At 46.9% G+C, this 23,751-nt stretch overlaps 1 protein-coding gene across 1 annotated transcript; it reads left to right on the forward strand.

Moving 5' to 3' along the window:
- The first annotated feature begins 1,588 nt into the window (after positions 1–1,588).
- Positions 1,589–18,491, forward strand: LOC116822722 (zinc finger protein RFP-like). Its single transcript, XM_032776793.2, has 7 exons — positions 1,589–2,867; positions 10,034–10,129; positions 12,172–12,402; positions 12,720–12,742; positions 13,467–13,582; positions 16,312–16,371; positions 17,554–18,491. Exons 1-7 carry the CDS (start codon positions 2,451–2,453, stop codon positions 18,069–18,071), a joined length of 1,461 nt encoding a protein of 486 aa, XP_032632684.1. The 5' UTR covers positions 1,589–2,450; the 3' UTR covers positions 18,072–18,491.
- Positions 18,492–23,751: the final 5,260 nt, after the last annotated feature.

Genomic DNA, 23,751 nt, shown 5'->3' on the forward strand with positions numbered 1-23,751 from the left:
TCCACGGAATCAGCGCCTATGTTTTAAGTGTATGCCAAGCCTAAGGGGCGGTTCCCTGGAACTAGCTGAAAATACAGTGTCTGAGGGATTGACTGGCAGCTTTCTGTGTGCTGAAAGCCAAGAGAAGCAGTCATGAGTTTGATCCTGGAAACGGATGGAGGAAATGGAGACAGAGCTTGCTTCAGGCATAGGGTTCCCTAGAAAAGCAGGTGTGGATTTCTGAGTAAGGAAACTGCCTGCTGCTGTTTGTTTGTACTGTCTTCAGGGCACAGGAATGTGTGGGACATTGTTTGTAAATAATAATGACTGCACCAAAGAAATATGACATTCTTATAATCAATTTCTCCTCCAAAGGGAAGAATGGAGCGAGGCCCCAAACACTGGCTAACTGCTCAGGTCAGTGGAGCAATGGTACGACCCGGGTCAGAATCTAGACGTATGGCAGCAAATGCGTTGGTGGGAAACGTTTGTGGGGAGCTCCAGCAGCAAACAGCCTGTGTAGGGGAGTATATTGCTGCTCATTGTGGACTTCAGCATATCTAGCTTTGTGTCCTGAGCAGTCCTTATTGTTCCTTCTCTCAGAGCTGACACTTCTCTCCCCAGAGTCAGACAAACCAAAACATGGATCCATGGCTTGTGTTTCCCCTGAGGAGAACCAGTACACATAGCGATTATGAGCTCAGTATTGACCCAAGGAGAAAAAAATTATGGGAAGACACTGGAACAGCTTGAATGGGGTGGGGGTGGGTAGGATTGTTACTTTTCCTTCTGTCTATGGAGTTTTACAAAGTTTATAACTAAAATCTTTCTAGCTCTTAGCTGGTGTTTCGAATGGACTGGGCTGTAACCTTTAGACTGCGATGTCATAAATCTGAAAAGATTTATCATAAAATCACCCTTCAGCTCAAGGGTTGCTGCTGATTAATGAATTGTTGCTGTTTTCATGCCTTATCACTAGTGCACACAAACTGACCTTAACCAATGGGGCCCTGTATCCAGGCTGGTCCCAGGCAGGTGGCTAGATGTTCAGCAAGACACAGCCAAGCAAAGGCTCCTCTGCCCTCACATTGTCACTGTCATGACTGTAGGGGGAAGGGTAGCAACCTTTATGTATCCTTGGAAACTGTACTGATTGCCTTACCTGATAAGCAGTTCAAATAACCTAGTTGGCACCTGACCAGAAGGCCCAATGAGAAAATAAGATATTTTCAAATCTGGTGGGGAAGGATTTTGTTGTTGTCCTGTGGGTTGTTCCCTCTCCGGACAGAGGGAGAAGCCAAGCAGGTACAACATCTCCTGAAAATATACCTGGAATAATCCATCTAAAACCACAGAAACTGTGAGTAGGGCAAGGAAATCCATTAGGTTATCTTTTGTTTTGGCTTGTGAATTTTCCTATGCTACAGGGGTAGTTTCATTCCTGTTTCTGTAACCGTGAAGCTGAGCCCAGAGGGGAATCCTCTGTGTTTTAAATCTTTTTATTACCCTGTAAAGTTAGCTTCCATCCTGGTTTTGCAGATGTGATTCTTTTACTTCTTTCTTTATAAATAAAGCTCTTTTTTTAAGAACCGGATTGATTTCAGTGTTCTGAAGAGAAAGGGTCTGGTCTGTGCTTACATTGCTAAGGCAACTGGTTGATGGTTTATTCTCAAGCCTCCCCAAGAAATGGGGTGAAGGGGCTTGGGGGAATATTTTAGGGGGATAAGGATTCCCAGTGACTCTTCCCTGAATATTTTGTGTAAATCACTTGGTGGTGGCAGCAATATCAGACTAAGGAATTAGTGCTTTAGAGAAGGTTTAACCTAAGCTGGTAAAATATAAGCTTAGGGGGTCTTTCATTCGGGTTCCCACGTCTGTGCCCCAGAGTTCAGAGTGTGGGGGGGAACCCTGACAGTCACTGAAATAACTCAATGGTGTTTAGTTCCCACTTGCTGTTGTTTCAATGCAAGGCTGTGTTTGGCTGTGGATGCCCTCGTTGTGAATTAAGAATTCCTAGTTCGATAGAGAACAAGCACCAGGAAGTGTGATACACAGTTTGTGTACATGTACATGTTTTGATTCTGCTGGAGCGAGCACACTACCAATAGCAATGTGGCTGCAGCAGCAAGATGGCGGCTTGTGCTAGCCGCTGGAATACAATCCAGCCCGACCTCCTGGACTTGTATTGTGTAGACAGACCCTGAGTTTAAGCTTTTGTGTTCTTGTCTGGTTGTGTCCTTTCCCCCTTTTCCTTTCACTCCCTTTCTGCTTCTTTACACCCCACTGCTCTCATTCCTTGCTTATGGAGTTCCTGCTTCCTTCTTTCCTTATCTTTCTCCTGCTCCTCCTTCTGGCCTCTCCTTTTTCTTCACTTCATTTTGCACCTGATATGAAGTGGAAGAAGCACCTCCCATTATCAGCAAAACCATTTCTGATGCAGAGAGAACAGAAGACCAGAGATCCCAGCAGCCATGGCCTCAGTGACTCCTGTACAGGAAATCCAAGAGGAAACCAAATGTCCCATCTGCCTGGAATATCTGACAGACCCAGTGTCCATACACTGTGGGCACATTTTTTGCCGAGTCTGCATTACTCAGTACTGTGGTACATGGACAAAGGGGGACTATGACCCTGTGCGCTGCCCCAACTGCAGAGCCCGAATCCGGAAAGTGAGTCTCCGGAATAACTATCAGCTAGCAAATATAGTGGAAAAAATCAAACAACTAGATTTAAAACCAGGAAAAGAGAATTTGTGTGAGAGTCACGACAAATCCCTGGATCTGTTCTGTGAAGAGGACTTGGAAGCCGTGTGTGTGGTTTGTGAGAGATCCCCCAAGCACAGATCTCACACGGTGCTTCTCATGGAGGAGGCTGCCCCGAAATATAAGGTAGGAAACATTGTGGATCTGGGTTAATCCAATCCTTTCCTTTTCAGACTAAGTCTTTCAGAGCCCCAGAATCTCCCAGTTTCCCAGATTTTCTCCTCTGATCTCTGGATCGACCTAAATCTCTTCTCTGTGGGGAGCCCTGGCCACTGATGCTGCCTCAGCTTGTCAGCCCTGCACTGTTCATTAGGGAGACAAGGGAACTAGAGCCCTGTGTGAGGCACTTTCCTCACACTCAGGACTGAAGCAAGATGTGTCCATGCTGTTGCCAGGCCAGGAATAGAGGGAATGAGTTGCTCCCACCACATCCCTGACAGCCCAGGCACTGCCATCAGGGTATTGTTATTAATCATGGACACAGCCCGGGGAGCTGTGGGAAGCCATGGACCCTCCACATGCCTGGGTGGAGGGGCCCCGAGAGCAGCCTTCGGCCCATGTCCCCACCCCCCAGGTCCCCGACCCAGGGCAGGTGGAGGGTCTGCAGCTCCTCGTAGCTGCCTGCATGGCTGTTCCCCTGACCTGGCTCTGGCTTCCAGCCTAGCCGGTGGGTGCAGCCTTGGGGGCCAAAGAGCTGCAGCCGGTAAGAGCCACGCAGGCAGCTGTGGGGTGCTGCAGACCCTCCACTTCTGCAGAGTGAGGAGTCCGAGAGGTGGACACATGGGCCAGGCAGGTGGAGGGGCCCTGGCCCCACAGCTTGGCTCAGGGGAAGAGGCGGGACAGGGCAGGGCCTTGTGGCCACTCCACCTTTAAGAAGAATCAGTTGCCCCTGGTAGAACGTCTATACATGAGTGGGTTTAAGCACAGGTACTCTGGGCTCTTCCCTAGGGACCCATTTCTGGAGTCACATGATTAAAACAGATCCTCAGGTTGCAGAATAAAAAAATCAGCAACCAAAAAGTAACTTTCTAGCCCATATGATTGACAAGAAAAGTTTGAAAATATGTCACAAGCATAACTGATATAGTGACATGTGACTGAGTCTGTAGAGAGCCTGAGTTAACAGCTCTGAGAAGAAGAAACTGCCCTACGCATCTCAATATGATGTTCACTCCAGCAACTACTGCTATGATCCTCATCCCCCTCTCCCCAGCTGGGGGTTCTGTGTGTGAAGCAGGCGGGGAAGAAGGCCCAGTTTACTATCCCAAGAAAATAAACACGATACACAAATCTGTGCTGGCAGCTTACATGTACTGAGGTCCCTGCCCCAAAGAGCTTGCAGTGTATATAAATGAGTATACAAATTTCCCTTCCCTCCAAACAAGCTTTTGTATGTGTCATTTATTTTCTTTTCAAACATAATCTGAGCACTTTCTGAATTTTCTACTGTACTCAGATTGCATTTACCCAAAATGAAGAATTGCCCTTTGAGAGAGGCAGATTGTAGCACTATGACCCTTCTGAAAAAATCAAATTTCTACCCAGCGTCATGTTTGAATGCTGTGTCTGTGTATTACTCAGGTTCAATGGCTGCAGAATTGTCCTTTGAACTTCTCAGATCTGTGAGTCATTGTTAGCTAACTTTCAACCCCCTGAACTTCTCTCTCTCCACGTACTCAGTGTAGTTCTTTGGTGCTTTTACCTTTAGCAAACAGCAAAAGGAAACACCCAGTGTTGTTGCCGGTGGGGTATATTTCTGAGCTCAGGAACGTGAACTTTACCCTGTTACACTGCCCAGAGGGAGCCATGGCTGTGGACAACTGGGTGGAAAATCTTCAGGATGAAGCTACATGTCCCATCTGTCTGAAGTATTTCACAGAACCTGTCACTCTGGAGTGTGGGCACAATTATAGTCAAGCCTGCTCAGCCTGTGCTGGGAGGGATCCGATACAGCCATCTCCTGCCCTCAGCAGAGGTAGATTAAGATTTATTGGGGCCCTGGGCACAAAGAACATTTGGGCCCACCACACTCTGGTGGCTGAAGGGAACCAGAACCAGGGGGGCAGCCATAGCCCCGCACTTTCAGAGGTGACACATATCTGTGGCTAGTGGGGGGCACAAATGAAAGATCCTGGGAGTCACGTGATTTCTGATTTCTCGGGACCACTCTGGCATGGATATCCCGCATTGAGGAGGCAGCACACCCCCTCGCAGTGGCTCTCTCAATGCATCCCTGCAACCTGGGGAGGGAGGGAGGAAGCAGCAGGGTGGCTGGCTGCATTATCATAGCACCTGGGCGCCTCAGTCAAGGACCAGGACCCCACTGTGTTAGCCGCTGGCTGACTGAGCTCCTCCCCCCACCACATGGGGTTGCTTTGCCTTCCCTGCTCCTGGCGTCTCACACTATGCCTCTGCCTCCAGCCCCGACTAACCTCAGTGGATGGTCTGCAAAGCAGGCAGCAGCACTGGGACTTCAGCACCAGGGAAGGTGAAACAGCCCCATGTGGCAGGGGAGGAGCTCAGCTGGCAGCCAGCTCCTGCTGCTTCCTCCCTCCCTCCCCAAGCTGCGGGGACCCAGTGAGAGCACTGCTGCCAGGCGGAGTACTGCCTCCTCGCTGCTGGCCATCCCCACCAGAACAATCTCCAGAAATCTGTGGGGCATGTGACCCCCTCATGCCTCCACCATGCATTTGCCTCCTTATCCTCAGGCAGGCATGGAGCGCGGCTGCAGGGACTGTGCCAGCCTCTTCCTGGTCATGGGAGGGACTGAGATGGGCCTTAGGACCACCCCCCCCCCACATGATGGGGCCCCGCCCCCTGCTCCTCCTCTCTCCCCAAGAATCCCTCAGAGCTACCCAGGGAGCCCGGGCTGCTGTGGGGAGCTCCAGACCCTCCACCTGCCCTGAGTGTGTGCCCTGGGGGTGGGGACACGGGCAAAGGGCTGGCCGCCCCCAGCAGGTGGAAGGTCCAGGCTCCCCACAGTAGCCTGGGCTCCCTGGGCGGCTCTTACTTCGGCCTGGCTCCAGCTTCTGGCCTGGCCAGGGGGGAGGGCCTGTGAGGGAACAGGAGGGGCAGAGGGCAGGGCCACAATTCTGGTGCTGGTGGCCCTCCTCCCTCCTACACAGGTTCTGGTGCTCCTGGGGGCCCCAAGTTGGTTGAGGTCCCATGGGCCAGTGTGTTAATCTGCCACTGGCCATCAGTAAAGAGAAACTGCAACAGAGAAACCTCAGGTCAAACAGGCAGCTCATGAAAGACATAGAAACAGCCAAGTTTAGAGGCAGCAAAAGGCTCGGGAGGGGAGAGGGTGTACAGGGAACACCAAGAACCTTTGAAACTGTTCTGTGAAGAGGATCAAACTTTTATCTGACTGATTTGCTATCTGTCGTGAGCCCATATGGTGGTTCCCTTAAAGGAGACTGCCTAGGAGTACAATGTAAGGAATTGCTGTTAAGTTGAGTAACTTTAGATTTTGGATATTTTTTTAAGCTATTAATCAGAGTAATAACTTTGGATTTTATTTACAGATTAATTTTATAGCAAGTTGCCTATCACAGCTAGTGGTGTAACTGCATCTCTGAGCTCTGTAAAGCCTCCATTTTATGAAACATGCTATAAAAAATACATTATGCAGCATCAGGACTTTACCGATGTAGAATGCAAGAAACCTTCCTCTGAAAAGTTGAATTCTTTTCCAAACCATTTCCCATTACGGGTCATTTGAGCTAAAAGATGTGGCGGGAACCCAGTGTAACTGCATTATTCTGCTTTGTAAAGCCTTCACTATAACAAGTAAATTATATGAAAGTGTGGCAAGAAAGGCAAAAAGCCCTGAAGAATTAAAGATGTCTGATGTGAGAGAATTTCTTTCTGGGAATCTGGTTCCTTTTCAAACCCAGCTCCCAATGGTGACATAAGGGAACTTTCTACAGAACAGAAGTTGTTAAATGACCACTGAGGTTTAAATCACATGAGTTACAGGCCAGTCTGTGTGAGAGTGTTCCGTTCATCTAGCCAAAGTTCCCTTCCCAACAGCTAGCCAAAGACTCCAAAAGTAATAGCAAAACATTTTTTTAAATACATCAGAAGCAGAAAGCCTACTAAACAACCAGGGAGGCCACTGGATGATCAAGATGGTAAAAGGAGCACTCAGAGACGATAGGGCCATTGCAGAGAAACTAAATGAATTATTGGCATTGGTCTTCACTGTTGAGGATGTGAGGGAGATTCCCAAATGTGAGCCGTTCTTTTTGGGTGACAGATCTGAGGAACTGTCCCAAATTGATGTGTCATTAGAGGAGGTTTTGGAACAAATTGATAAACTAAACAGTAAAAAGTCTCAGACCGTGATTAGTATTGACCGAGAGTTCTGAAGCGAGATAAAATGGTGAATGCAGGGAATAACGCGTCATCTGGTAACCTATATTTCAATCAGCTTCTGTACCAAATGACAGGAGAATAGCTAATGTGATGCCAATTTTTAAAAAGGGCTCCAGAGGTCACCTGACAACTACAGGCCAGTAAGCCTCACTTCAGTATTGGGCAAATTGGTTCAAAACTATTCATAAAGAACAAAATTGTAAGACAGGATAGATGAACATAATTTGTTCAGAAATAGTAACATGGTTTTTCTAAAGGGAAATCATGCGTCACCAATCTACTAAAATTTCTTGTGAGGGGGTCAACAAATATGTGGACAAAGGAGATTCCAGTAGATATAGAGTATTTAGATTTCAGAAAGCCTTTGACAAGGTCCTCACAAAGGCTCTTAAGCAAAATAAGCAGTGTGGGATAAGAGGAAGGTTCTCTCATGGACTGATAACTGGTTAAAGATAGAAAACAAAGGGTAGGAATAACCATGGTCAGTTCTCCAGAATGGAAAAGGTAAATAATGGTGTCCCCTGGGATCTGTACTGGGCCAGTCCTATTTAACATATGTCATAAATTGATCTGGAAAGGGGTAAACAGTGAGTGGCAAAATTTGCCGATGATATAGAACTACTCAGAATGTAAGTCCCAGGCAGACTGTGAAGAGCTACAAAAGGATCTCACAACTGGGTGACTGGGCAACAAATGGCAGATGAATTTTAATGTGACAAGTGCAAAGAATGCACATTGGAAAACGTATCCTAACTATACATATACAATGATGGGGTCTAATTAGCTGTACCACCAGAAGAGATCTTGGTGTCATTTGATAGTTCATGAAACATCCACCGAGTGCAGTGGCAGTCAAAAAAGGGAACAAATGTTGGGAATCATCAAGAAAGGATAAATAATAAACAGAATATTGCCTCTATATCATATCATTATGAATACTGCATGCAGGTGTTGTCGCCCATCCCAAAAAAGATATATGAATTGGAAAAGGTTCAGAAAAGGAACAAAGATTAGGGGTATACGGCTTCCGTATGAGGAGAGATTAATAAAACTAGGACTTTTCAGCTTGTAAAAAAGACGCCATGGGGGATTAGATTGAGTCTATAAAATTACATGGGTGTGGAGAAATAAATAGAAAGTTATTACTTTTCATATAATACAAGAACAAGGCCACGCAAGGAATAGAGTAGCAGGTTTAAAACAAGCCAAGAGAGTAAATTTTTTCAACACAAGCACTGTTCAACCTCTGGAACTCCTTGCGCAGAGGGGTTGCTGAAGGCCGCAATACTAAACGGGTAGGGGTTCAAAAGGGAGCTAGATAGATTCATGGAAGATAGGTTCATCAATAGCTATTAGCCAGGATGGGCAGGAATGGTGTCCCTAGCCTCTGTTTGCCAGAAGCTGGGATTGGGTGACAGGGCATGGATCACTTGATGATAATCTGTCTGTTCATTTCTTTGGGGCACCTGTCATTGGCCACTGTCAGAGGACAGGATACTGGGCTTGATGTACCTTTGGTCTCACCCAATATGGCCATTCTTATGTCCTTCAGGGTGGAGACTAGGAAATTACAAGCTGTTGTTACTGATTTGTAACATGCTTTTTATTAGTAGTATTTTCGTCTCTGTATCCCCAATAGACCAAATGAGATCTGATCGTGATTGTGCTGGGCCCTGCACAAAACCCGGTGAGGTACAATCCCTGCCCTGTGTAGGTTAGATTCTAAACAAGACAGACAAAGGGTGGGAGGGGAAACAGAAGCACTGAGAGGAGCAGTTACATTCCTAGTGTCACCCAGCCGGTCAGTGATAGAGTTGGGAATAGAACCCAGATCTCTCAAGGACTAGATCAGGGCCCTAACAAATAGGCCCTGCTGCATCTCCAGCAGCACTGAGCAGTGATGAAATGTGGCCATTAAAAGGTAAAGACGCTGTGATAAATGTCTCAAGCCCAACAGGGAGAGGAGATTTCCCACTGGGATGCTGTACTCATGTGTTGCTCCAGGAGGGCTCACATTCAAATACCAGCCTACACTAGAGGAGGTCATTGTGTTAAACACCATGTGGACCCCTAGTGCCTTGAGTCCACACACAAAAGAGCTCCAGACAATGCAGGTCCATGCTAAATACCACCTAGGATTAGACTTGTCTGCAGCAAAACTACTTCTGGGCAGTGCTGACCTGTGCCAGGGTTGGAAGGGACCTCAGGAGGTCATCTAGTCCAACTCCCTGCTCAAAGCAGGACCAATCCACAACTAAATCATCCCAGCCAGGGTTTTGTCAAGCCTGACCTTAAAAACCTTTAAGGAAGGAGATTCCATCACCTCCCTAGGGAACCCATTCTAGTGCTTCACCACCCTCTTAGTGAAAAAGTTTTTCCTAATATCCAACCTAAAGCTCCCCCACTGCAACTTGAGACCATTGCTCCTTGTTCTGTCACTTCGTTAGTTTAATCTTCTCAAAAGTAAATTTATTGACTCACCACCATGTGGCTCCAGTTAGTTAGTCCGTGCTGTACTACTAATTAATTAATAAGTACCAGTCAAGCTTGGATAATTGAGGTCTCTCTCTAATTACTGAAAAGACTGAAACTGATTTGGAAACAAGTCTGAATATGACACACTTCTAGTCTCCAGTTTCATCTACTCTGTGGCCCTGATGTCATGAATAGATTAGCACCAACAGTCATCTTGTGTTTTGGGTATAAGAACAAACCCCTACACACCTTTCTCAGTGTTCAAAATGATAGCTCAGTGGTTTGCGCATTGGTCTGCTAAATCAAGGGTTGTGAGCTCAGCCCTTGAGGGGGGCCATTTAGGGATCTGGAGATATATCCTGCTTTGAGCAGGAGGTTGGACTAGATGACTTCCTGAGGTCCCTTCTAACCCTGATATTTTATAATTTCTTATCCTACAGGAAAAATGTGAGGTGCATTTGAAGACTCTGAGGAAAGAAAGAGAAAAGCTGCTTGGATTTAAAGTGACTGGAGAGGAGAAAAGCCAGGAGTATCTGGTAGGTGCCTGTTGTTATTAACCTGTGGAGACTTGTGGTGAGAGATTTGTTTGTCCATAGATTCCTCTGTGACCTTGGTAAATATGGGCACGAGTATATTTCTCCATGATCCTAGATTTTTTTGTGTTAGGTTCATGTGCAGAATCTAAGCTTTTATTTCAGTTGAGTTAATTTCTAGCCCTTGTGGCTTTCAGTGTATCTATGTCATTTCTTGCATTGTTGGATCATATGATTCTTTTTCACCCGGACATCTCTGTCAGTGTAATGCCAAGTCTTGCCTCCTGTTGCCCTGGATCTCCATTCTTACAGGTCATTGACAACACAATGTCCTAATCATGTCAACCATGGAAACATCCCTTTTCAGAGGTACTGGAGCTAAAATAAAAATGTGTGAGAGAATCCTCTCCCAAGTAGAGGAGAGGTAGATAAGCTGGAGGGTAGGGATAGGGTTCAGAGTTACCTAGACAAATTGGAGGATTGAGCCAAAAGAAATCTGAGGTTCAACAAGGACAACTGCAGAGTCCTGTACTTAGGATGGAAAAATCCCATGCACCGCTACAGGCTGGGGACTGACTGGCTAAGCAGCAATTCTGCAGAAAAGGACCTGGGGATTACAGTGGATGAGAAGCTGGATATGAGCCAACAGTGTGCCCTTGTTGCCAAGAAGGCTAATGGCATATTGGGCTGCATTAGTAGGAGCATTGCCAGCAGATTATTCCCCTCTATTCAGCACTGCTGAGGCCACATCTGGAGTATTGTGTCCAGTGTTGCCCCCCACCACCAACTACAGAAAGGATGTGGACAAATTGGAGAGAGTCCAGCGGAGGGCAAGGAAAACGATCAGGGGGCTGGGGCACATGAGTTACAAGGAGAGGCTGAGGTAACAGGGCTTGTTTAGTCTGCAGAAAAGAAGAGTGTGTGGGGGGGGATTTGATAACAGCCTTCAACTACATGAAGGGGGGTTACAAAGAGGATGGAGCTCGGCTGTTCTCAGTGATGGCAGATGACAGAACAAGGAGCAATGGTCTCAAGTTGCAGTGGGGGAGGTCTAGGTTAGATAAAAGGAAACACTAGTTCTCTAGGAGGGTGGTGAAGCACTGGAATGGGTTACTTAGGGAGGTGGTGGAATCTCCTTCCTTAGGGGTTTTTAAGACCCGTCTTGATAAAACCCTGTCTGAGATGATTTGGTTGGGGTTGGTCCTGCTTTGAGCAGGGGGTTGGACTAGATGACCTCCTGAGGTCTCTTCCAAGCCTAATTTTCTATGATTCTGTGATTCTAAGTAACCACAGGGTAGAATCAAATGTCAGAAATCTTAGGGCTTTACAAAGAAGTTCTGTTTACTGAACAATCAGCAGGGCAAAGGTCAAATAAAGGACTCAAGGAATGGGTAGCACATAATGAAAGTTGGGGGAAGCTAAGCCTTCACAAACCTCACTCGCCCGGGGGAAGGTGGGAGGGCAGTGGTGGATTACTGTATGGGCCCATAGTGCCAATGCCCAGGGACTGTGGCCAACCACAGAAAAGTCTCCTCCTGCCATGGTGCCAAGTCTGGAAGAGCTCTTGTTCCCCGATTCGTAGGGGGAGGAGGGGGCAGAAAGAAGTGAGTGGAGGGCAGGACCTCAGGGGAAAGAGGTGGAGTGGAGCATGGCCTCGGGACAACAGGCAGAATGGGGTGGAGCCATGTGTGGGGCTGCGGGCAGAGGGGGCAAAACAGGGGACAGGCTCAGAACTCTGTCCAAGGCCGAGCCTTGAGCCCCCACCCATGACTCTTAGCTACCCTCTCCTCTCCCCCCTCCCCCTACTCTTGCCAGGGCCATGAAGAGGACAAACCAAGCTCTCAGCTGCTACCTCTGGCCAGGGCCATGGGAGGTGTGGGGCTGAGAGCAGAGACCAGGAACATGGCCTCAGCTGGAAGAGGTGGAGCCTTGGCTGGAAGAGGCAGGGCAGGGGTCTAGCCTCTCCAAGGGGAAGCTTCACCCACCACCCATGACTCCATGCTGCCTCCATGTCCCTCACCAGCCCTTTCCCTATTGGTTTACAGAAACAGATAGAAAAGGAGAGGCAGAAGATCATTTCTGAATTTCAGCAACTGCTGCAGTTCCTGGAGGAACAAGAGCGACTCCTGCTGGCCCAACTGGAAAAGCTAGACAAGGAGATTGTGAAGATACAGAATGAAAATATCACCAAACTCTCTGAGGAGATTTCCCTTCTCAGTGAGCTGATCAGTGAGATGGAGAGGAAGTGTCAGAAACCAGCAACTGAATTCCTGCAGGTGAGACTGAGTTAGAAATACTCTATATCCCAACACAGGGACAGGACTGCTCCTAAAACATGGGCACAGGACTCCAGCAGTTAGAGACCACAGTGTATCTCAGTGTGTGCTTGGCTGAATTATGAATGAATATTGTTTTTTGCAGTAACAGACCCATAGATATTAGAGATTGAAATGCCCCATTAGCTCAGGGAATCCACGGTCCTGGAGTCAGGACAGAGCCTCTTTTCTCCATACTTGCAAAATCCCTTCCTTGGAATGTTAAGCGTGGATCAGATGGGACTGAAATTCTCTCTCTCTCTCTCTCTCTCCAAAAGGATGTCAGAAACACCTTGAGCAGGTAGGTGGCTTTCTTTCACTCACCCTCACACTTCATAATGCTGGGAAGAAATTTGGAGATGATATTACCAACATATCTCCCCAGGGTTCTACAGCAAAATGTGGGGGAAGGTTGCATTTTGGATATAAATCTCTCTGATCAACTTAATCCTGAGGTTCTCACCTTTTTACAGAAGACTCTGGAATTGCCTATTAAATGGAAAAGATAAACCTAAATGATATTCTAGAGAAGTCATATCTCTGGGGGACTGGCTACATCAGAATTAGGGAGATGGAATATGGGACTTTCACTACTGGGGCACTGGTTAGCATTCAACCCACGGCAGCAGTGATCAAGTTTTCCCACCTGAGGACTGTTTGGAGACCTGGATGGAAAGCGCTGGGCAGAAGAGAGTTGGTGAATCAATGTTTAGTGGGAAGATTTCTACAGCACTTCACATGGGAACCTCCTGTCCATCAGAGGGTGGAGGCCAAGGGGTGAATTGGTCATGGAGACTCAATTCCCCTTTTATCCCCAGAACTGGTCTCTCCAGGCCAGAGTTGAAGAACATTAATGGGATCTTTGAGGGGGAGGTTGCACTGCCATGGCCCGTGTTGCACCTGCTCTGAGATTGGGAGAAGTAGAGGAATTCTAACTCCAGGCCCATTAGAGCAGCAACTCACTAGCAAGAACTAATAACGAGTCACTAAATGAAATATAACCACATTAAACTGTTTCTGTCCAGGTGTGAGAAGGGGAAGTTCCAGCAGCCATTGGAGATTTCTCCTGAACTGGAAAAGAGACTCAGTGACTTCTTCCAGAAAACTATTGCTCTAATGAAGACTCTGAGGGAATTCAAAGGTACTGAGAAGGAATGTAGGGTAGGGAAATCAGGATAAGCCTCTGAGACTGTGGCAGAAGAATGGCTTTGGCTAATTAGTTCATAATTAGATTATGCTTCTATTTAATTGCTGGTGAGAATGCCATGCACTTGGGGTCCAAGACACTCAGGGTTATGAATTCAAACCTTTATTTATACAAAAAGCAAGCCTTTATTTATACAAAAAGCAATTATAATTAGTATTGGAATAAGAAATGACAGACATACAGAAAGAAGTACTGGCCAGTTATTGTCTCCTGGGGCATAGGCGGGTCACAATGGATTTTTCCTATAACGCTCTTATGAGGTATGATATATTATACATGTCTAAAATATATATTTATTCTTTTGCAATCACTTTTGAGTGTTAATTATATTAATTATTTTATATAACTCATACAATACACATGCATGAACTTTATAATGGGTAAGGCTTTTTCTATCCAATATATTTTCATATTATTATTCTCTTTTCTGATTGGTTTATTACCACTGATTATACATAGGTCACTTTGTCCCTTTTCTCTGCAGCTGGGTTTTTGGACTTTGTTAACTGCTCCCGTGCAGTATATTTTGGATGTCTGTTGTCTTTAAGCACATTGTGGGGTCAAATCATCTCTTTGTTCCACATAACGACTTATGAACACATCACTTAATCACAAGGTTACTTAAGGCAACATTTCCCTTATGTCAAGCAAACTGCCAACCAGGACAAAGCCAAAATAGTCAGTATAAATGCACAATAATCTCGGTCTGTCAAAACTTATGCATAAGAAATGACCCTTGTACATATTCTCAATACTTAACACAATATATAGTGGAAAGCAGACAAACTGAGCAGATGTAGCAGAGGCTGAGGCAACAGGATGTCTCACATTAATTCATGACTTTCCAAAGGTCAGAATATTAATGCCCAAATTTAGTAAAATGACCTAATTTTGGCCACCTGAGTTTCTCTTCTAAGTAGAGAACTGCAGGGCATGTGCTACAGAGCTGTGTAGCATCCACAGTTGCAGGTGGAATCAATGGGAGCTGCAGATGCCCAACCTCTGTGAGAACCAGACCCCAGGTGCCTAAAAATTGGGACCAAAATCTGGATCCTAAATTATAGGCCACTTGTTAAATCTGGACCTAGACGATCACTATGCCCTGGTCCCATATGGCAACTAGTCTGTGCCACATGGGCTGTAGGGAAGGAAAAACCCCTTCCCACACCATGAGGAATCTCTTCAGCACAGGAGCCTCTTGTGTCTCCTCCACAGCAGCTGCAGCTACAAGGAGAATTCCTGAGAGGGGTGGGAATGAAGTGGGGTTGATGAGGGCGGGTGGAAGAGGGAGGGGATGGACAAGGGATAGAGAAATATGGGCAATGTAAAGCTGTGCCTACTCTTTCTGATAGCCAAGAAACATGAGGGCCACTGTAATAGGGACTCTCGCTGGACTTCAAAACTTCCTGAGCCTATGCCAAAGTCTGCATTGGCCCCTGCAGCTACTGAATAGGAGAGTCAAACTGCTTCCCCTCTCCCCTTTTGCCAGTACTGGAGTGAATCTGGCCCATTGAGTCAACCTTCTCCCATTTCCACATTGATAAAATGATTCTATTAGTATTCCTATTTCTGCCTATGCAGGCTGAGGGCCCCATCATTCTGCTCTTTGTAGAGACGCTGGGTAAACAGACACAACAGCTCACAATTAAAGCCAGAATTTTGCAAATTCTGAACATCCCGTTAGTATCAAAAGGACCAAAGTGGGCAAATGTACTTTTATACCAAAGTCTTTGTATGATCTGGGTCTAGGTTATGACAAAAGTTAGTAAGTGAATGAAACAAAGCAACTGGATTCTCGTGGTTGTTGATTCTATTGCTAGGAAATGCCTGACTGAGAAAGGAAATACAGTAGAACTCTGTTTATTTGATCTAATTGGACTGGGGCCAGATTGAATAGTAAAAAATTCAGATAGTCAGTAGAATGGGCAAAGAGCTTTCTATCTGTTATTTAAGATGCAGAGTTTCTTTTAAACAAGTTAACCCCTCCAGGAAAAGCATTAAATTTCCTGCCTTCTTTATTTACAGCATATATGAACAGTTACTTCTAGTAAACTGAATCCATTTTTAAAATGCAGAAGTGAACATTTTAAGTTGCAACAACAGCAATACTATTTTTAGTTGTTATGAGGGCTATATTTTAATGCTATAATGACCAGGCCCTCTCAAAGGTCCAGAGAGGCCTGGGCCACTTCCAGCTTTTTGAGGTTCATAACCATAATAAAAATAAAAACTCTATATCGGTTAAGAAAAAAAATTATGTCTTTTACCAAATCACATCTTTTATTTGCTTAAATTTGCAGCTCTAAACTGAGAGATTGTGTCACATTTTGGTCCAATAGGGATGTGCATAAAAACAAACTGAAACTTATCAAATGGCAAAAAAATATATAAGTGTCTAAATTTGAGGCTCCCTTTGAGCCTGAGGCCCAGGCCAAATGGCTCTCCTGGCCCCTCCTCTGATTGGCCCTTGTAATGACCTTCTGTGTGCTCTGGAGAACTGGATAATAGAGGTAGGTTTCAGATTGGTTTATATTAAAGATATGAGCATGTCTCTGTCTGTTTCTTTACCATAATTAAAACAGAGTTCTATGAGGTCAGAGTGCGAATGCTATTATAAATACAAAAGCCTGAATTCTTGTCTCTTTAATCCTTTCCCCCTCCAGCCACTCTGCCATCTATACTGGAGACAAAAAGAGGAGAATCCCTGGGATCACTCAGACTGGGTGAGATTGCAGGGGAGAGTATCTTTAAATTATGAGAAAATTCCAGTGAAAACATCTGCATGAGATTGTAACTAAAGTTACCAACCAAACGAACACCAGCCATAATACTCACAGTCTTAAAAATAACACATTAAACAGTGAGAAGATCCCAAGCTGAAGTCACACAAACACTCCTGACACCAACCTTAGTGCTGAGTTCATGCCCACGCTGCTGAACAGAAACACTGCCCAGCACCCAAACAGAGTTCTCTGCCCTCAGGCTGACACATCCCTCCAGGGACAGCTCCAGCTTTTTTGATGCCCCAAGCAGCAAAGCAGGAAAAAAAAAAAAAGATGAAGCCGATCGGCGGCACTCCAGCGGCAGCACAATTGTGCCGCTTCATGCTTCTGCGGCAATTTGGCGCGGGTCCTTCACTCCCTCTCTTCCTCTTTGGCGGCACTTTGGCAGCAGCTCAAAGAGGAAAAGCAGGACTGAGGGACCCGCCGCCAAAGACCCGGACATGCTGCCCCTTTCCATTGGCCGCCCCAAGCACCTGCTTCCTTCACTGGTGCCTGGAGCCGGCCCTGCATCCCTCTGCTTTACCCCGGTGCAGGGGGTCTCATCACTCTTCTCCTATATCCTACCTTTCCTGTGGGCAGGGTTCTCCCATTGGAGCTCTCCACTGCTTCCTGGATTGGGGATATGCTCTCCTGATGCTGGCAGTTCCTCCCTTCTCCCTGGGCTGGAATGGGGCAACCCCACACAATGCTGCCTCCTACTCTCTAGCATCTCCCAATGCTGTACCATCCTCTCTGTTTCCTGGCCTGGGAGTGGAGGCTGCATTAGGTAAGGGAGCTTCCCTCTGGGGTTTAAAGCTGTTACCTGCCTCTTCTTCTCCCTTCTCACAAAAACTTCTGATACCTTCCTGGCTTTGTATCTGCTGCTCAGAATGGAGCAGCTCCAGTAGGGGGAGCTGGGAGCTGAAGCCTCTGCAAATGAATGAGAAACTAATGAAGTGGGTCCAATTACACACATGGAGGAACTACTGCAGTGACTTCTCTGCTCAGCCTCAGGTGCCCAGAACAGAAGCAGTTCCCTGGGATCCAGCCAGAACAGGGCTGCTGGGGAGTGTGAGAAATGGTCCCAGCCTCCCCTAGGGCTGAGCTCAGCCCCTCGCACTCTGATTCTCTCTCTCCCCCCAGTGAATGTGACTCTGGATCCAGACACGGCTCATCCCCAACTCGTCCTGTCTGAGGATCGGAAAAGTGTGAGATGGGAAGACACAGCACAGGATCTGCCCAACAATCCTGAGAGATTTGACACTGATCTCTGTGTGCTGGGCTCTGAGGGTTTCACCTCAGGGAAACATTACTGGGAGGTTTCAGTGGGGGATGGGCTCTACTGGGCTGTGGGGGTGGTCAAAGAGTCTGTGAGCAGGAAAGGGCGGATCAGCCGTAACCCTGAGAGAGGGATCTGGGCTGTGGAGTACTGCTGGGGTCACTGCCAGGCTCTCACCTCCCCTGAGACCCCTCTGCCTCTCAGCCAGGTCCCCAGCAGGCTTGGAGTATATCTAGACTGCGGACGGAGGCAGGTGACATTTTTCAATGCTGGTGACGGGGCCCCGATCTTTGCTTTCCCACCGGCCTCTGTCACTGAGGAGAGAATCCGCCCCTGGCTCTGGGTGGGGTGGCCGGGATCTCAGCTCAGACTTTGGCCCTGAGACACATGGCGAAGAGGAACATCCTACTGGGGACCCTGAAACCAGCCTCTCTAGCTTCATACAGTGTAGTCTCTACTGTCTTGAGGCAGGGGTCTCTGATCTGTCAAACCACAGAGAACAAGGAGTGATGGAGGCAGAGGAGCCAACTTCATTGCCCCAAGGATTTTGCAGCCTGTTTGTCATTGTTCTCCTGTGATCCAGGACGACTCTGTGGATCTGGGCTCAGACGGTGTCATTGAAAATGGGGATGGGGGGGTGGAGGGATAAGAATGAAAAAAAAATGGGCTTCTCTAGCTACTGTCATCCAAGTCTCTGTGACCCTGGAGGACTTCCAGCTACCCAATCCCAGGCTCTTCATCTCTATGACCATGGAAGCTCCTCCTCCCTCCCTTCATGTAGCACCAAGGATGGGAGGTGGCTGGGCTGGGGACAGGCAGATGTGGGGGTGGTAGGGACCCAGCATTAATTAATCAGGGTTTGGGGAGTTGGGAAGAAGCTGGATGCTCCGCAGCAGCAGGGAGGGTTTTGTACAGATCAGTGATGTTTTATAAATCTTTGCCCATTTTGTGTTCTCTTTTCTTTCATATTGTTCATTTTTTATTCACCATTTTTCTAGCACTCATTTCCCAAACCTGTTGATTTCTGTGTGTCTCTTCCACTCTCCTCTGATCCCTGTCACAGATCATTCCCCATCTTGTTCTCCATTCTTTCCCCTGAATTTATCCCTTCCCCTCTCATGGCCTCTGGCTTTTTCCCCTTTCACCCTTTCTCCAGGACATGCTGTTCATTTTGTTTTACTTTACCTTTTCCTTTTGTTTCTTCTGTTATTTCTGGTTCAGTCTCCCCTCCTACCCCCGGCTAGGTGAGTCTGTAACTCATTAATTTCATATGTTACTTCCTTGATTTTGTTGCCATTTTAGTACTATTAAAAAAAAAGTTTCCAAAATCTGAGGGTCTCTTTTTCATTGTTGTGGGTATTGAAGCTGCTTCTCAGCTCCTTTACACTCTGATGGGTATTTACTGTAAATAAAGCATGAAAGACAATTCTGATTTGTTCCTTTTTAGGCCTTGTCTATGAGCTTGTCTACACTGGCAAGTTTTGTCACCAAAAACTGCCTTTTGGCGATAAAACAGCAATAACTTACACACTGCAATGGGACTTTTGTAAAAAAAAAAAATGCGCAGTTTTGGCGATAAAAAACTTCCACCCTGCAAGAGAATTTTAACTTTTCCTCTGTCGACAAACAGCCAGCGTAGACGCCATACCTTTTATTATTATTATTATTATTTATTATCATTTTATTGGCCTCCAGAAAGTGTCCCACAATTCCCATGCTACTGCTCTGGTCAGTGGTTTGAACTCCACTGCCCTTGGAAGCTCCAGGAATTTTAAATCTCATTTCCTGCTTACTGGCTTCCCAGGTGAGCATGGCTGGCTATCACACCAAACGCACTCCCACTTGGACCACTGCTGAGCTTTTGGATCTGATCAGTATATGGGGAGAGAAGTCTGTTCAATCGCAGCTGCGATTGACCCATAGGAATCGGGACACATAAGGGTAAACTTCTCAAGGCTTGTGCGAAAAGGGCTATGATCAGGACATGCAGCAGTGCAGAGTGAAGATAAAGGAGCTGAGGCAGGCGTACCATAAGGCGCAGGAGGCAAACCATCACTCCAGTGGTGCACCTAAGACCTGCTGCTTCTATAAGGAGCTGAATGTTATCCTCAGTGGTGACCCCACTTCCATCACTGATTGCGTCGTGGATACTTTGGAGGCAGCAGGAAGAGGGGTAACCAGGAGGCTGAAATTCTGGATGAAGAACTGGAGCTAGAAGAAGATGTGGAGCTCTCAGTGGGGTCGCCCAGTGGGGCAGGCAGCCAGGAACTTTTCTCTACCACAGAAGTCCTCTACAGGGAGCAGGAAGCAGATGAGACACTGGGTAAGTTGCTCTGACTTGTGTAGAGAATTGAAAAGTGGAAGGCAGGTAGTGTTTTATGTGAGCTGTACATTGCCCTGTATAGCTAATCTGCATGGCCAAGCGGGGTGTTGATGGACATTGAGACCTGCAGGGAATCCTCCAGAGAGAGGCTCTGGAAAGTTTCCAAGAGGTACTTGTTAATCCTCTGCCGCAGATTCCAAGGAATTGCAGTCTTGTTAGTTCCCCCATTGTAGGAAACTGTACCATGCCATTTAGCAATCACTGGAGCTGGGACCAAAGCAGCACATAGCTGAGCTGCATACAGACTGGGGTGAAAGCCACAAGCATACAGTAGTTGTGCCCTGGTTTCCCTACTCACCCACAGAAGTGAGATGTCAGCCAGGAGGTTGGCCGCCTGTGAAAAAGTGTGGGATAATTTTAGAATGAGTTCCCAGCACAGGGAGGCTCGATCATTAACTGCCCCCACCAGAGGGCTCTGGTAATTGCTAAAGAACAGGAGGCCTTTGTTACTTTCTGTGCTCAGGATACCAGAGCCCTAGAGTTAGCTGGGCTTCCTGAGGCAGATGCTGCTGCCTCCACTGTGTTCTTAGAGCCCAGGCTGAGTAACTGCTGCTGCCCAGTGGGGTCTGTGCTGGAACAGACCTTCATTGAAGCCACCCCCACTTTTGCCCAGCCAAGAGGGGACTTTCTCGTGTGGTTGGAACTACACTCTGGGCTGCCCTGAGCTCTGCCATATCAACTCCTAAGCCAGAGACTCCAAGTGAGGAGATAGACCTGGGGGAAAGTGCTGGGGCAGGACAGGAAAGTGACTCTCCACAAAAGTCCCCTCCTCGCCCCACCTCTGCTCCCAGGGGTCTGCAAGTCCTTTTTAATTTTATTTAACTTTTCTTTACCCTTTGTCATGAGATTTTTGTGTGTTTGAACAATGAAAACTATCAATATCTCTCAGCATGAACACTGAGGGTGAGAGCTAGATTCACACTCTGAGATGCCGAGACTGAAGAAGGTATGGAGTTACTGCCTGATCCCTACAGGGAGGTGAGAAACACTCAGGAGGGGTAGAGGGTGGGAGGTGAGGGGAACAGAGCTGGGAAACTGCAGACTTTTCTCTTGAGAGCCAGACAGCTGATGCTGAGAACTGTGAACTTGCTGTGCCAATGCCAGAGAGAGACAGGAATTGCCCTGTGAGTGCTGGGTGAAGCCATCCCTGAAATTTAAAGAGTTACAAATGATCCCCCAAGGAGGGGATGGGGCAGTGTCTCCCAATTACTGAGAGGACAATGCTGGGCAGAAACAAGAAGGAAGCTGGGGAAGTAAACACCTCAGCCAGCCTGGAAGCCAGGCTGACCCCCATCACAGAAGAGCCTGATAGCCCAGCTGGTCACTCCNAGCGGGGCCATAGAAGACCCTGGAGCAGACCTCAGCCGGGGTAAGTAAAAAAAATTAAAAAGGCGCCTGAGGCGCGGGGCTCGATTCCCGGGAATTGGCTGAATCAACCTAAAACCGGCCCTGTCTTTAATGGGCTGTGTATAGAAGCAAAGGACTCCATTCTAGACTCTAGGAGCACAGTGCATTCTAAAACTATGCTGCACTGGTTTACTATTGTAAATAGGCAGGTCTCACATTACCTAGTGAATAATCAACATCTTTTCCGGCACTTAACTTTTTCTGAGAGACTTCCCACCCAATTACTAAATGTAAACCTGCTTAGCTTACAAGGGCTGAAACTATCAGGTGGTATGGTTACAAAAGCAAGGTACTTCTGAATTCAGCAGGGGTGAGCTGGGGTGGGGGGGCGCCTCAGGGCAAAGGATGGGGGTGGGGAGCTACCGCAAGGGGAGCGCCTCAGGGCGGAGAGGCAGAGCTGCTGCGGGGGCGGGGGCACCTCAGGGTGGGGGCACAGGGAGGGGAGGGCGCAAGGTGGAAGTTTTGCCTAGGGTGCGAAACATCCTTGCACCGGCCCTGACTAGAGTGTCCTATGTTGTGACAACAAAGATGTTGTCTTCCTCACTCACCGCACACTGCATCCCTTTGATCTCAACTCCTTGGATTCCCTGCTCTCGGAGCGTTTGCTTTGTGACTGGGTCCCAGCATCTCTCCTGGAGTCTCTGCAATTTTCTACCAATTTGTAAATGTTGCTTTGTTGCTGGTGCATGGGGGATTTGGGCGCAGAAATGTGCTGGGCTGGGGATGAAAAGAGCCATGATGAGCTGGGCTGGGGTGGGGAAAGGAGTCTGTCTTTGTTCTTTGGAATAATAAAGTCAAATTTATTTTCTCACACTCCCAGTGTCCTTTGTTGTTCATTAAATACCCACCAAATTCAGAGTGCAGGTTAATAATAAAAGCTATGCAAACATGGTCAGGTACAGACACACAGGCGCACAGCTGAGCTAAAGCATTTCTGATCTCTGAGCTGTGTTTTAGCTCAAGACCCCCACTCTCTCAACCTTACTACCTGCCTAATTCTAGCTCAGACCCATTTAAATCAATGAGGCTATTGACAGTTAGACACGTGACTAAGGTTTTGCACGACTGGGAGTCTAGATTGCTAGATTTGGGAATCTCTCTCTCTTGATACTCGGCCTGTTCCTCATACCACAACTTTCCCCAAATTCACTCTTCTCTGCTTACAAAATAATTGTGTCTGGGTGAATACCATGGTTATTTGTAATACAGCAGTAGCCAGAAGGTCCAAGGAAAACTAAGTCCATATTGTGCTAGGTGCTGTATATACCAATTGTGAGAGACAGCTCCTCAGGGAAAGAGTTTACAATCTCAATATGCAGAACAGCCAACGTAATGAGTTTATAGATGTGAGAAGCAACCCTGAAATGTAAAGGGCTACGAGGGATGCCACAAAAGGAATGATGCAGGGAGGGAGCAGCATCTCCCTATAGCCGAGAGAACGAGGCTCTGCACCTAAAGCAGGTATTAAACATTTGTTATGTGTGAAAAATACGGATTGTTCTTCCCTAGAATTACAGCACTTACCCCTAGAGTGCAGAACACATTTTCTGAGAAAAGTCAGTCTGTTACTGGCTTTAGCAAAAATCATTAACAATGGGTCTGTTCAGACATTTAGCACCATCAGACCCTGCTGTGGAGTGATACCATTCAAAGCCCCATGCTGTTCTGGTTAAGTTATTGTAATGCTTGTGGGTCCAAATTACATTAAACTACAAATTACATTAAACTGATTTTTAAAGCTTTTGGGTAAGTTTTTCAAAAACATTTTTTCAAAAATGACTTAGGGTTCGATTTTAAAAAGTATTAGGCACCTGAGGATGCAGATAGGAGGCTAGTGGGGTTGTCAAAGCAGGTTAGGCACCAGGGGCTAGATCCACAAAAGTATTTAGGTTCCTGAATCTGACATTTAAATGCCCCTGAATCTCAAACCCCCACCCAGTTGCTGCCTAACACTGAAGGTGTCTAAGGATTCTAGTCATCTATATTTCTGCTGTTAAAATCCCCCATGTGCCTAAAAATCTGATACTGAGCATGATCACAGCTGCCTCAGACTAGGCACACAGATCCCTATTTCATACCTAAGCCACAGCATGCTACTCAAATTTCCCTGGCCTATCTCACATGTGGCTGCACCACTGCCCACTTTGCTTTGTCCCAGGCAACCCTCTGCTCAAAGCAAGACCAGTCCCCATCTAAATCATCCTAGCCAAGGCTTCATCAAGCCTGACCTTCAAAACCTCTAAGGAAGGAGATTCCACCACCTCCCTAGGTA

Source organism: Chelonoidis abingdonii, chromosome 13, assembly GCF_003597395.2.
Source record: "Chelonoidis abingdonii isolate Lonesome George chromosome 13, CheloAbing_2.0, whole genome shotgun sequence".
Lineage (NCBI taxonomy): Eukaryota > Metazoa > Chordata > Testudines > Testudinidae > Chelonoidis > Chelonoidis abingdonii.